This window comes from Chironomus tepperi, unplaced genomic scaffold (assembly GCF_022539635.2).
Source record: "Chironomus tepperi strain 1889 unplaced genomic scaffold, CSIRO-AGI_Ctep_v1 contig_170, whole genome shotgun sequence".
In the NCBI taxonomy this organism is placed as follows: domain Eukaryota; kingdom Metazoa; phylum Arthropoda; class Insecta; order Diptera; family Chironomidae; genus Chironomus; species Chironomus tepperi.
This window is the reverse complement of record NW_027226292.1, coordinates 791,985-807,054: the sequence shown is the minus strand read 5'-3', so window position 1 is coordinate 807,054 and position 15,070 is coordinate 791,985. Positions and strand designations below refer to the sequence as shown.

Genomic DNA, 15,070 nt, shown 5'->3' with positions numbered 1-15,070 from the left:
CGAGCTTCGCTCGAACTATTTTTTTACTAACGATGATACATGTAGTTTTCTTGCGTGTTGGAAAATTTTCACGCCTTCACTCGCTTCGCTCCGTTCAGGTCGCAAAAATTTGTGAGCTTCGCTCAACCAAGTCCGAACTACGTTCGAACTGCTTATGTTCGAGCTTCGCTCGAACTATTTTTTTACTAACGATGATACATGTAGTTTTCTTGCGTGTTGGAAAATTTTCACGCCTTCACTCGCTTCGCTCCGTTCAGGTCGCAAAAATTTGTGAGCTTCGCTCAACCAAGTCCGAACTGCGTTCGAACTACTTAAGTTCGAGCTTCGCTCGAACTATTTTTTTACTAACGATGATACATGTAGTTTTCTTGCGTGTTGGAAAATTTTCACGCCTTCGCTCGCTTCGCTCCGTTCAGGTCGCAAAATTTGTGAGCTTCGCTCAACCAAGTCCGAACTACGTTCGAACTGCTTAAGTTCGAGCTTCGCTCGAACTATTTTTTTACTAACGATGATACATGTAGTTTTCTTGCGTGTTGGAAAATTTTCACGCCTTCACTCGCTTCGCTCCGTTCAGGACGCAAAAATTTGTGAGCTTCGCTCAACCAAGTCCGAACTGCGTTCGAACTGCTTATGTTCGAGCTTCGCTCGAACTATTTTTTTACTAACGATGATACATGTAGTTTTCTTGCGTGTTGGAAAATTTTCACGCCTTCACTCGCTTCGCTCCGTTCAGGACGCAAAAATTTGTGAGCTTCGCTCAACCAAGTCCGAACTGCGTTCGAACTGCTTATGTTCGAGCTTCGCTCGAACGTCTCTACTTTGCTTCGCTTCGTTCGCCCGACTGTTATTAGGTCACAGTAATGTCGGACTCCACTTCGCTTCGCTTCGTTCGCCCGACTGTTATTAGGTCACAGTAGTGTCGGACTCCACTTCGCTTCGCTTCGTTCGCCCGACTGTTATTAGGTCACAGTAGTGTCGGACTCCACTTCGCTTCGCTTCGTTCGCCCGACTGTTATTAGGTCACAGTAGTGTCGGACTCCACTTCGCTTCGCTTCGTTCGCCCGACTGTTATTGGGTCACAATAGTGTCGGACTCCACTTCGCTTCGCTTCGTTCGCCCGACTGTTATTAGGTCACAGTAGTGTCGGACTCCACTTCGCTTCGCTTCGTTCGCCCGACTGTTATTAGGTCACAGTAATGTCGGACTCCACTTCGCTTCGCTTCGTTCGCCCGACTGTTATTAAGTCACAGTAGTGTCGGACTCCACTTCGCTTCGCTTCGTTCGCCCGACTGTTATTAGGTCACAGTAATGTCGGACTCCACTTCGCTTCGCTTCGTTCGCCCGACTGTTATTAAGTCACAGTAGTGTCGGACTCCACTTCGCTTCGCTTCGTTCGCCCGACTGTTATTAGGTCACGGTAGTGTCGGACTCCACTTCGCTTCGCTTCGTTCGCCCGACTGTTATTAGGTCACAGTAGTGTCGGACTCCACTTCGCTTCGCTTCGTTCGTCCGACTGTTATTAGGTCACAGTAGTGTCGGACTCCACTTCGCTTCGCTTCGTTCGCCCGACTGTTATTAGGTCACAGTAATGTCGGACTCCACTTCGCTTCGCTTCGTTCGCCCGACTGTTATTAGGTCACAGTAGTATATTTTTGTACTAAAGACTACATATTTTTATATGTGCTCGGTTTACTCGTGATTTTCGTATATTTATGTATATAATGTTTGGATCGGATTGGAATTTCGCATATAAAACTCCAAAACGTACTGTTTTGTCTTGTGAAGTATAATCAAATTTGTATTAAAACCGTACAACAGTATTATACTTATTTCCATACTTTCTTAAATTCCCTTCAAATTGCTAGTTTTCCCATTGAGAAGTCAACAATATTGATATTTATACAGTATAACAAGATCCAGTAACATTCAGGCCCATATTTATACAGTATATCAAGATCCAGTAACATCCAGGACCATATTTACATAGTATGTCAAGATCCAGTAACATCCAGTTCCATATTTATACAGTATATTAAGATTCACTAACATCCAGGACCATATTTATATAGTTTAAGAAGATCCGGTAACATCCAGAACCATATCTATACAGTTTATCAAGATCCAGTAACATCCAGAACCATATTTATACAGTATATTAAGATCCAGTAACATTCAGGACCATATTTACTCAATATATTAAGATCCAGTAACATCCAGGACCATAGTAATACAGTATAGCAAGATCCAGTAACATCCAGGACGATATTTATACAGTATATCAAGATCCAGTAAGATCCAGGACCATATTTACTCAATATATTAAGATCCAGTAACATCCAGGACCATATTTATACAGTATAACAAGATCCAGTAACATCCAGAACCATATTTATACAGTATATCAATATCCAGTAAGATCCAGGACCATATTTACTCAATATATTAAGATCCAGTAACATCCAGGACCATATTTATACAGTATAACAAGATCCAGTAACATCCAGGACCATATTTATACAGTATATTAAGATCCAGTAACATCCAGGACCATATTTACTCAATAATTAAGATCCAGTAACATCCAGGACCATATTTATACAGTATAACAAGATCCAGTAACATCCAGGACCATATTTATACAATATTATGCAACATCCAGGACCATATTTATACAGTATATCAAGATCCAGTAACGTACAGGTTATTGAAATTCAATCAAATTAACGGATTTTTGAAGATTTGAATGTAACGGTATTTTTGGAATTCAAATTTTTTCTAAGAATATCCGCGAGAAAATCACTAGTTAAATTTTTTGTCTTACTTAAATATCCTGAACAGATTGATATTATAATATAATTAATAATTCGTATTATTAATCAATGCATATTAAATCATAGAAAATTATTTCCAGTTTGATAAACGGTCTTGATAGTGTGAATTAAAAATACACATAATTGACAATGGATTTTTTTCATATTTTTTCCCATATAAAAATTTAAAATAATTAATTAAATTTTAAGGAAGCAAGTTAGCGATTTAATGATGACAAAACATCAAATTGCCCTCCGGAACACACACATATAAAAAAAATCAGCATGATTGGTGCAGTAGAAGTGGTCGAAAAATAGGTCACAAATTTTGAACGTGACAGAAAGACAGAAGGACAGACAGAGCAAGTCAAATAAAAGCGTGTAATAAAAAATTATTTTTTATTATGAATAATCGTTCAACTTAAAGTCATGATACCAAATGTGTAAAGCTAGCCTTAATAATGCTTATTTCTAGTATTTAGATCATGTTAATGCATCAGATTCAATTAGTTGAATGTGATGTTTCTTGAGATATTCATTAGCTTAATTAGTATATATTTTAAAAAACTTCTTTTTGATACCCAATGTAGAAATATTTAATGCACAGTTCATTATTTATTTATTAATAACTATGCAGCCAGATTATTATGAAAAAACATTAAATTTTGCATCCAATTCCAAAAATTTTAGTCATTTATTGTTATAATCACAGCAAGTAATATTTATCATTTTTGAATGTACGCGAGGATGAAATTGGAATATTTTTCACTCAAAATGTTTTGCGGAAAATCAATCCATTTGTTAGACTATAAATCATCATACTCTTCCGATGAAATCAGTATTTAATATTATCGTAAAATAATTATTTTGGGTTTTAATGTTATTGAAAATTTGAGGATATTTCAACCTAAAACTTTTAATACCTATTCACGTATAGCGACGGTATAGAAATTTTCCATATTTACATTAAGGCACACGTTAAAAGTTTATAAAATTTATGTATATAGTTCAAATGAAAATAATAATTACTTCTTATAAAACTTAATCAAATACGATAAAAACAAAAGTATATATACAGGCATCTAGCTTGATCCGATAAGAAACCACGGTAGTAAAACTGTCACTGCAATCGCTGCAAAACAAGTTGCACAGACTACAATAGGATGATTCATTTGACTTTTGAACGTATTGTTTATATCTCCGTTGACTAATATCAATGAATCGTTTTCTGCTGGATCTTTGACATATTCAAGAACTTCTACCTCACAACGAAATTTTACTTTCGATGCTTCTCGACGCCAAAACAGATGGCCACTTTCTCGTCTGTCTAAACTCCACATTGGCTCGGAAGGTACTGAAAATATAAAAATGAGAATCAAAATATCAATAAAATATATTCAAAGTTTCAATCAATTTTCAAAGTCGTGGGTGAATACAAAATATTTGATGATAATTAGTTTGACATTAATATCCAAAAGTTGAACAGGAATCAATTCAAAACAAATTGAAAATACTGTTTAGCATTATAAACATACATTTTTATTTTATATTAAAAATTTAGCAAAAAGAATGGGATATGTTAGAAGCAACAGGCAAAAAAATACATTCCAAATGTTCCAAAAAAGAAAATCTGCGATGGCCGGGAATTGAACCCGGATCTATTGCTTGGAAGGCAACAATGCTAACCATTACACCACCATCGCAATATGCGTATATCCAGATTTGTGAAAAAGTTGCATCATATTTCAATACTCTTGATATTTTGGAACTGTATCAAAACTTTATATTACTAATTGTGTGAGTGCTGTCCTAGAATTCATTATAATAAAATTTTGGATTCAATGAATTTTGTAGAAAAGCTCATACATACATAAAAACCTGCATAAATATTTTAGGACTTATGAAAAATGAAATTGATAAATCTATTCAATCTGTTTCATTTTCGACAATGTTCCTACAATATGAAAACATTCATCTATGTATATGGTTTTTCTGCAGTATTATAACTATGAACTCTGCATAATTCTTGAAATTGATTTATTTCCGGTTTTCAATTTCTATAATCAAAATTGAAGCATGTTCAATGTTCTAGTACAGAAGAGGTACAGCAACAAAAAAAAGCAAAAGTGGGATTCACAGTGAACTAATCATCATAATTATCAACAAGTACTCTATGGACTTACACATTGTTCCTGCTATAGTCATTTCAGTGTTTACTAATTTAGTGCTGATTATATATTTGTTCAATAATTCTGAAAGGAAACAAGAGAAAACTACGTTAACGTGAATCAATCAAGCTTAAATGACATACATAAATCAAATTATAATTTCGTCCCTATTCATCAATATTGGAAACCAAAAAAATTTTATGATTCCACTTGAAATTATAGATGTCAATTGTGATTTTAGTTCACATTCATATTCACACCGTTTAACGATCTCGACTACGAAAATAACTTGATGAAGAAAATGATTGAGGAGTTGCCGAGATATTCGTAAACAAGCAAGCTAGTCCGCATCATTTCTCAATAGCGAGAGTGGATTAAGCTCAGTTCAGCTGGTATAGTAATCTATATAAGGACTGTAATCTGCCAAAAATGTGTTTTTGTAACAGTGTGAATATTCCGTGATCCTCTTCATTACTAGTTTAATATTCAGAATGTTAATAACCTCTGTAAACATACATGGATATCCATCCAATGCCAGCATTGTTGTGAATAAAAAGTGAAAAAGTAATACAATGAATGAAATACGTGCAAAGCTAAATACCTAGACCGCTATCAGTTCTAATAAAAGTTTGTTTAATTGGTGTTGTATTGATTTTTCCATTTCCAATAGTAGCCTATTAAAATTGACAGAACTAAAAGAGAAATTTCCATAGATCGATACATTTGAGAATTATTTATTATTTTTCAAATTTATGTAAATAATTGAAAGCAGTTGCATTGAAATATGTAGGTTCAGGTACATTAAAATCATGCATATATGTAAATTTATATGAGCAATCAATCATCGTTATACTTTTCTCCATTTTAGTACCTATTTCAATTTAGAATTTTTTGTGCATAAATATTTTTGCGATTATAAATGCAGGTCATGTTTGGAAATATGAATGCAGTTTAGTTTGACAAATTCCAATAAACATATAACATGGTTATTAGTGAAATAATATATTAAAGAGTCATTTGAATGTTGAGTTTTGTAATTATTTATCTAAGTGTAGTTTAATTAAAACGACTTCCTTACGGATTCAATGATGTTGATTTATTTTGGTTCAAAAATAGACTTTTTGTATGAAAAGGGGTTTTAAACTATGTACAATAAATATTATTCAAATTTCAAATTAACGGTATAACATTTGTAACGCGAAAGTTAAAAATTCTCTTATTTTGATACGGATTTAGGAAGCTATGATAGACATATTAAGATGAACCTACCCAAAAAAAAATTTACAGTAATTTTCAAAATCCTTATAGAGTGAATATTAAATGAAATTAAGCTAATAACATTCAGCACTACTAGAAAAAGTTGAATGAGTTTTTTGCATGCTTGTTATAGCTTCATTCTTAGAGTTTTATTACAACGAGCAAATGAGCATGATGACAAAAATGGCAAATTTTCAGACATGTAAATTCTGATTTTATGCAAATTGAGCAAATTAATTTCAATCTTAATTGCATTATAATAGAAATTCCTTAAAGTTTCACTCGATTGTTTTATGCAAAGTAAACAAACCATACTTTAATCATTTAAATTGTTGTTTTATATTATTACATACTAAGATGAAATTTGTGCCTTATCGCAATGACTTTTTTACATGCAATCATTGTTTTAATCTAGGAAAGTCTATATGTAGAGTAAACAAGTCACAGAAGTGATAACAATTGCAATTCTTGGTAATTGAACAGTATCTGAATCGGAATTTAAAATATAGGTTGGAAATCGTAAAAATCTTCTTTAATGTAAATTGTACTTTATTAACACACAATTTAACAATGCGATAACAATTTTCAGCTCAAATTTGACATTAGTACAAAGGAGTTGTTTGGAAGCATTTTAATTTAATGAAGCACTTAAACTGCGTTACTTCTTTTGCTTTTTCATTCACGTGATGCAGAAAATGTACATAAATTTTCCTCCTTCTTTTCTTTTGCTTTCCACATAAAATGTTTTTGATGAGAAATCGCTAACACTTTGCAATTTATAGCACACTTTATGTGAATTTCTTGATGGAATGTAATTGCTGTTTTGCCAACAGTGATTGAGTTTAAAATTGTAAAGGATTTCGTTTGTTACACTGAAAACATTGAAATGTTTTTCAGTTCCAATGCAAAGTGATGCAAACAGATATTTTAGTTTTTTCTCACTATTAATGACAGCTGCTTCTTTTTCTTCCTTTGAATCTTCAATTGAAAATTTTCAGTTGTTTCAATAGAATGATGAAATATTTGTGCAGAGGTCGTTAAGATATTACGACGAATAAAATAAAATTTTTGTGAAGTCGAAAGAAAATTTAAAGCTTATTACTTTAATATCTTTAAATTAAATATTATCTGGACCACGCATCTGAACCCCATTAGTAGCTCGTGCAATCGTTAATTTAATATCATCCCACCATCCTTGGTGGGATTTTATGCTAGGTTACAAAGTAATTTTCAAACGCTATACATTAATGAATATGAACTACACACTACAGCCATGTCAACTTTTTCAAATTCCCGAACCACACAATGTGTTCGCTGGGGCACCGCAAATTCGTTGTCATAACGGAAAGAAACATCGTTACTCTGACGGTATCTTGACGGCTGATTCCGAAAAAATTTTACGGCGAAAAATGTAGTTTTTCCGCATTGTGCTGCACGGGATTCTTTTCTTCAAGCCTTCATGAATAGACTTCCTTTCGTGAACTTTACATTTATGTACTCAGAAACGTGATTTTGGTCAGTGTGCTACTTACTTATTAAAACATGCATAATATCCATCATAAAGTCATCGGCTTTTTTATTCGGGTAAATCATTGTCAAAACGTTTGTATTTTATCTAGTGTGTCACTGACCTCAGGACAAACACTTTTATTTCCAAAAAATGAAAGTATATACACGAAACGATATTCTTTTTATCCATATTAGAACTTTATTAAATTACTTACGTTACCTACGTTTTCAATTTACATAATAGACTTTAATAGAAATCGATAACAAAGCTAATATTGAATATTTCAATCAAATTTTTGTTTAAATTGACTCTTCTTCTTTTTTATGTTCATATACGCAAAATGTCAAATTGACGATTGTGTATCTTCGCTAAATTAACATTTGCTATATAACTAATCGGCGTGTCAGGTTTTTAAATGAAAAATGATTTTAAATTTGTTACATTTATAAAGAAATATGAGATTTTAATAGTTTTAATTGTATTTGATTTATGAAGTTACAAATTCGTTACACATGTCTAGATATCATGTGAATTAGAAACCTAATCAGATCTTTAATGTAATACATTCAGTAGACGATTGTAAAACAAATTCAAATAATAAGTATTTCACGTGAATTATAGATTAAACCATTGAAATTTGATGCTTTGATTACTGACGAATCAAATTAATAATAAAAATGGTTAACCTTGTCGAAAATTCGGGATAGCGCATGCAAACAAAGTTAGAAATAGTCACTAAATACTTAAAATCCAGTTCTCCACGTTAATTCCATTTTTAAAAATCAACGTGCAAGGTTGCAAAAATCGCAAAAGTCTAAAGATTAAATTGATGTTATCATGTGATTGTATTTACCCAACGTAATTTTCCTGCTGATTAAAACGAATCTTTATCTTATCAATATTCAATTGTCATATGGGGGGTTTTCTAATGATTCACACACACATTCATATATGGTTCAAAAATCATTGTCATGTACGTGTGCAGATTTTTTTAAGTGTTCATTTGAAATTAATTCTACCTGATTGTAGATTACAAGCAAGTACTTTCCGTTTATCAAAATGGGAGTGTTTTGAATTGGAGCAAAGGTTTTTTTTTGTTTTATAGCTGTGTCACGATTCCTATATCTGTTGCTGATTATTTATCGTCGTATATATGTGATGATACTCGTGCAAAGTCAGTTATTTTGAAATCATTTCTCCTGTAATTTTGTAGGCGAATCGACTGTTTTAATTTAAATGATTCCCACCGTGATTCCCAAAAAATGCTAATCTACAAAGGTAAACGACCAAAATATCACTATAATATAGAGAAATATTCCAAAAATAATTCTTATTTACCCGAATATGAATTGCGTCTTCAATAATTTTCTTATCATCATTTTTGAGAGCCCAGTGAATAAACGTTGACTATTTGGATTTCTTGGGCGTAACAATAAATATCATTAAAATTACTATAACTATTTCAAACAACAGAAGTTCTCAAATTGTTCTTTCTCTATATTGTGCAATTTTCTACTACACACAAAATTTTTATCTACCTATGGCTACCTATATTTCAAAAAATAACAAACTTGCCACGAGTCAAAATATTTCAAGCACTGATAGAGTTGAAGTTGTCTAGCTAAGCGTTTTAAAATAAACTTTAAGATTATAAGAGATTTTTAATTCCGTAACAAAAGATTAAAGTTTTGATTTCTCGAGATAATCGAATGAAAACAATTTAATTATCCAAAGAAAGGGTTTACAACTATGGAAGGGAAATCAATAAAGCATCTATTGCATCAATAAAGAAAATTCAAAAATCAATCGGCTGTTGGTACATTATCAACAAATCTGCATGCCAATTTATTCAAATCGAGGACTCCCAAGGAGAATCCTTATCTAGTCACAAGCAATTATCCTATAACAATGACATCTTGCATAAAAAAGTACAATGAGTGGAAAGTTTACGTGTTATGATTTCAAGGAGAACATGAGTACTTAGTTAGATAACAATAAAGAACATTAATTATTTTAAAAGTTTTCTTTTAGTGTAAAATCTTCAAACAAGGAAACAACGTATGTTAGTATTGAATATATCATATATAATGAAAAAGCTAAATTGAATGACCTTGAGTATTTTCATTTATTTACTCACGTCATTTTGTCGCATATTTGATATGAATCTCACGCGTTTAAAAGAGAACTTTGAAAGAGAAACGAAATATTTTATAAATTACAATTTCTCTTAAATTTTTATCATTTGTTCGGTATGGTAAAATGTAAAGTCATCCATGACTGCCAGAATGCTTGAAAATGTGTACAAAAAAATTGCGAACTATTCAGTTTTCATTTTGAAAGCTTTTCAAAGATGAGTCAATAACACTTAAGAAACGCTCAGTGTGCATTCACTTGACGAGCGATAATAGAAGTATGAATAGACGAAAGAGGCAATAGTAAAGGCGACAAATAATTTCAAATTTATGGAAATTATGCAATAAATTTATACGACAATCTTTATGATAATTCATAGAGTCTCATGAGAAGTTGACAATGTAATGACGAAAAGAAATCCTTAAATGCCATTAATTTATCATAACATAGAGTTTCATGCAGCGTTTGTTACCATTTCATCATGTTATGAAAATTCTTATTTCAAAATTTTTCATTCCATTTTCCTCGAAATTGGATGAGAAACAAAATTCTTTGCTTCAGTTCCTTCGCTTAATAATATTACCCATTATTACTTGCGATTTAATGCAAACATGAATTTTATTCAAAGTATCAAGTTCTCTTTTTGTATAATGAGGTATAAAGATAAGCCAAAGTTTGAAGGAAGAATAATAACTAGTCATACTGTGTGCATAATTTTATGAATTGATTACATGGATGTGCAGTTTTTGAAATGCGACGTCAATTGTCACCAATAAATAGATTTTATTAAAATTATAAAAGTCACAAATATTTCACGTGCATGTGCAATACGATTGAAAAATAATCGAGTGCATTTTTGAATGCTTAGCTTGCTGAATTGTGAACCAATTATTTTTATGATGATTTTTAAAGTTCTTTGTGTTCAATTACAACTGATTACCATAAAATTTGATAGAAAATCATTTTCGCAAACTTTTTGAATGACATCAAACTTTTAAAAAATCAATAAAGACTGACTATAATTGTTGCATCCACATTTTCGAAAAAAAAAAAATAAATGGATTATCTCAACACATGGACGGGTGAACGAAAGCTTCCGACTAAAAAAATGCAACAAATTTAATTTTTCGCAGTCAAAATAGGCCAAAAATAGCCGGTCTAATGGTTTGTCATCATCATGATTTGTATGGAATTTCTAAATATTGACGTAATTTGTGATTGACTCCTATGGAGTAAACCAATGATAAGTACCTTTGGTTTAAAAAATACTAGACTTACCTTTAAATTCAATTCGAATTGCAATGAAATTCCAAAACAAAATACTTGTTTATTCAGTTGTTTTTTTCACATGCGAAATGGTTTTTCTTCTTATTCCTTCTTGCAGTGTCTTGTTTACCTTAACATCAATTTTGTAAGATTTTCTTCTTCTTAACAATTTTTTTTTATATTTTTTACCAAAAATTTCTTTTAAGTTTCTTTGCAATCTCTAGTCTACAAACGATTTTAACACTTTTTATTTTGTACAACATACGTGTATACATGCACTGATTGTTTCGTTCATATACTTTACTTTTTCCATACTTTTTTGTTTAAATGTTGATGAATTTATTCAAGTTTTCATAAAAAATTGATAAACTTTAAAGTTTTTTTGGATATTTCACAATAATTAAATTTAAATTTAAGAAATGCAATCAATAGTTTTTAACACGACTTAGTTTTTATTAGTAATGTTTAACAATACAACGATTAATAGAATTAGAAAAATTAGTAAATAAAAATAAATCAAACGTCAGTAAGCAAGCGTTTTGTGCTGTTTGTTTCTACTGACAAGTATAAACTGAAAGTCTGGATATTTTTTTTATTTATTCATTCATGTTTCTCACTTCACATTTTGTTTTCGCTCATTTTTCTTCTATTTGAGGCTCTCTTTTCATTTGTTGATTTAAAATAACGTGTATGTGCTTCATATTTTTAAGGAAATTAATTAATAATTGTTAACAAAAGCAATTTAATTAAGAAAATTATCAAAAAATAGATGCTAAATGATTAGATTATTATGAATATAATTAATCAAAATGAATATAGTGTTACGTATTGTAGTACTTAATGAATTCAGACTCAATCTTCATTTTCTTCCATTCGACGGTGTTGCATCTGCAACTCAAAACGTCGATTTAATCGAACACCTTTCAAAACATTATCGTTTTTCTTGCGATGATCCAATCCAGTTCTTACAGAATTTCCTTTATATAATGACATATTTCTCTCGCGCCTTTCTTCTACTTTAGAACGCATTGACTGGACTGATGGGCCTGGTTTTGGGATGGATGTTGCAACTGTTGGTTTTTTAATGGCCGTGAATTTCGGTACAGGGGTAACTTTTGTGTTTGTGTCTAGGATGCGTGGTAAAATTTTTTTTGCAGAACCAACTTTACTTTCAGCTTCTTTAATAGTTGGAATCTTTGAAGCGGCAGAAGATTTTGGATGAGTGTCTGCAGATAGTGATCGTTTAATTGTACGAGATTTAATTCCATGAAGGATGTTTTCTGAGGATGATACTTTTGTCAATGGCTTTCGAGTTGGAATTTTTGATACAGCATTATGTTCAGTTGTTTCTTTGATTTTGGGTAAAGATGATATTTTAGATGGAGTTGCAAGGCGTTTTGCTCTATCAGCTTTACGTTGAGCATGATCAACAATAGATTCCATTTTTCTAAACTGTTGTTCGTGTATTGCTTTAAAATTTGGCACCTTTATCTTTGCCTTAGCAGGCGTTCCTGTTTCAGATAAAGAACGTTTTCGACGCATTCCACCTCCACTGGCTAATGCTTGCTGAATCATAGAATTTTCTCTTTCTTCCTTAAAAGATTGCAACATTTTCTCATCGATTGACTCAATATTCATTATTTGTGGTGATACAAAATTAACTTTTTTCTGCATGAAAGATTCTCCATCAGCTACAGACAACGAACGTTTGCGTCGTGAGCTCTTAAGAATACTTTTTTCTAATGGATTTCCCATTTTGAACTGGCTATTAAATGTTTCATTTAAGCTCTCTTCATTCAACTTCTTATTTTCTCCAATTTTTGGAGATAAAACCTTCTTTAATGCACTGATGACAGGAAACGACAATTTGGGTGTATCACGCATTAACACTCGTTGACTCAATGGTGTGCTGGTACGTAAAGTAACATTTCGTGGTATAATTGGTGTCAGAATATTATCAATATGAGGCCTTGTATCCTTAATTGATGTATCAACTTCTGGACTGAATGTTGAATCTTTAACAACAGCTGTACTTATCATTGAAGGTGATTCTGGAACAGATATGATACTTTCATCCATTAACTGTGGTGTTTGATCCAAATTCGTAGCTTCCAGTTTAATTTCTTGATTAGGAAATTCAGCTTTTTCTTCTTGTTCCTCCTTGACTTTATCAACTTCATCTTGTTTAGATGCATCTTGAGCATTTTCATCTTCATCCTTTCCGTTTGAGTCATTCTTGCTAGATGCTTCAATTGTCTTATCAGAAGATTTATCTTCAATATTCTCGTTGATAGCTGAATGAAATTCTTCATTTTCAGTTGGGCTTTGAACAGTTGGCTCCTGATTTTGATTTATGTTTTCCTTGACCTCATTTTTATCGATTTTAGGTTTCTGATTTTGATTTATGCTTTTCCTGGCTTCATTATTATCTGTTTTTGATTCAGTAATCTCAGCATCAAGGTTTTTTTCTTCAATTGGATCTTGAGTTTCTGTTGGAGCCACCTTATTCTCATCTTTACTGTCAGCTTCAACGAGTTTTTCAATCTCTTTGATATCATCTGCTTTAGTTTTTTTGGACGTAGTACTATTATGTGTATGTCTTCTTTTCTTCGTTGAAACTGGCGTTGATGGAATAATATTTATTTCAGGCAAAATTTTGGATGATGAACTTTGATCAAATTCAAACTTTTGGCGTGACTTATTAAATTTCATCAGTTCACGAGGTCCTATAATTTGCAAATCTGGTGTCACAGCTCGTTGTCTTAGAAGTCTCGTAGAACGTCTTGGCGTTTCTAAATTATTATGAAATTGGATTTTTGTTATAACAAAATTAAGAACTTGAATTTTAATTAAAAAATGATATATTTACCTGTTTTCTCTAATGATTCCATCACGTTTACTCGATAGTCTTCACAATTATGAAATCAAATTATTAAATTCTTTCTTATATCCACAGTAATTAATACTTTAGAAACTTTTTACAAAATGTTTCTCTATTCGTTTGTTTTTTTCCGTTGAGATTCAAATAAATTGTTTTTAAAAAACGGAAAGTTTAAAAATAGAAAATTCGTTATTGTATTGAAGATTTTTAGCGCATTTTTATCCCCTCACATTTATTTTCACTCCAAAAATATAAAAATGATTATTTTAAATAATCTTAAAAATCTTCTTCCTACATCAAACACAATCACAAATTGCATTAGAAACGCTAGTAAAAAGACCAGTGGAAGCACGAAAAATCCTAAAAATCCACATGGAAGGTACGAACTAATAGTAATTTTAACACATTTAAAAAAAAAATGCAAAATTTAATTTTTCTTCTTAAATTTTAGGCCAAAACATAGAGGATGGAAACGACAAGACGGAAGTACTGTAACTTATGGAACAATACTTGCAACACAAACAAAGCCTAGATTCTTTCCGGGATTAAATGTAATTAATTTTCTTTTGGTATCAACTTAGTATTAAAAGTAATAAATTGTTTTAGGTCGGTTTTGGAAGAAATGGAACTGTTTATGCAATGACAAATGGTAAAGTTTATGTAACGTGTGAAAAGGTAGACTTAAATTGGGATCATGGATGGATACAACGATTCTTTTCTGGTAGATCCGGGCAAACAATTTACAAGAAATACTTTAATGTTATTCCTGAAAACCAGCACACTAGATTCAGACTTGTAGACGAGAATTAAACAGCTAGGAATGAAAATAATAAAATTTAATTATAGTTAATAGTATTATTTTGGTTTTCTTTTAATTATATATAAATGACATTCGGTATTTACAGATTTAGGCAACACATCCAGTAATTTGGAAGTAGAGAGCAAATATCAAGGGGTGGAAAACTCAATAAAAGAAAGAAAGAGAAAAATACAAGAAGCATTGCTGATAAATTAATATTGATGCATATTTTGTTGTTTCTTATCT

General features: G+C 31.5%; 2 protein-coding genes and 1 non-coding gene across 3 annotated transcripts; 1 reads left to right on the top strand and 2 right to left on the bottom strand.

Moving 5' to 3' along the window:
• Window positions 1–4,441: 4,441 nt before the first annotated feature.
• TRNAG-UCC (transfer RNA glycine (anticodon UCC)) lies at window positions 4,442–4,513 on the bottom strand. The gene has a single exon. It is a non-coding gene; the product is annotated as a tRNA-Gly (tRNA).
• Window positions 4,514–11,569: 7,056 nt separating this feature from the next.
• Window positions 11,570–14,155, bottom strand: Mink (Mitotic spindle and nuclear protein). Its single transcript, XM_070638010.1, has 2 exons — window positions 14,014–14,155; window positions 11,570–13,936 (listed from the first exon to the last, which is right to left on the bottom strand). The coding sequence occupies exons 1-2, from the start codon at window positions 14,033–14,035 to the stop codon at window positions 11,997–11,999; spliced, it is 1,962 nt and encodes a 653-aa protein (XP_070494111.1). The 5' UTR covers window positions 14,036–14,155; the 3' UTR covers window positions 11,570–11,996.
• Window positions 14,156–14,242: 87 nt separating this feature from the next.
• On the top strand, window positions 14,243–14,880 carry mRpL27 (mitochondrial ribosomal protein L27). The gene is made up of 3 exons (XM_070638044.1): window positions 14,243–14,404; window positions 14,477–14,576; window positions 14,632–14,880. Exons 1-3 carry the CDS (start codon window positions 14,283–14,285, stop codon window positions 14,833–14,835), a joined length of 426 nt encoding a protein of 141 aa, XP_070494145.1. The 5' UTR covers window positions 14,243–14,282; the 3' UTR covers window positions 14,836–14,880.
• The last annotated feature ends 190 nt before the right edge of the window (window positions 14,881–15,070 follow it).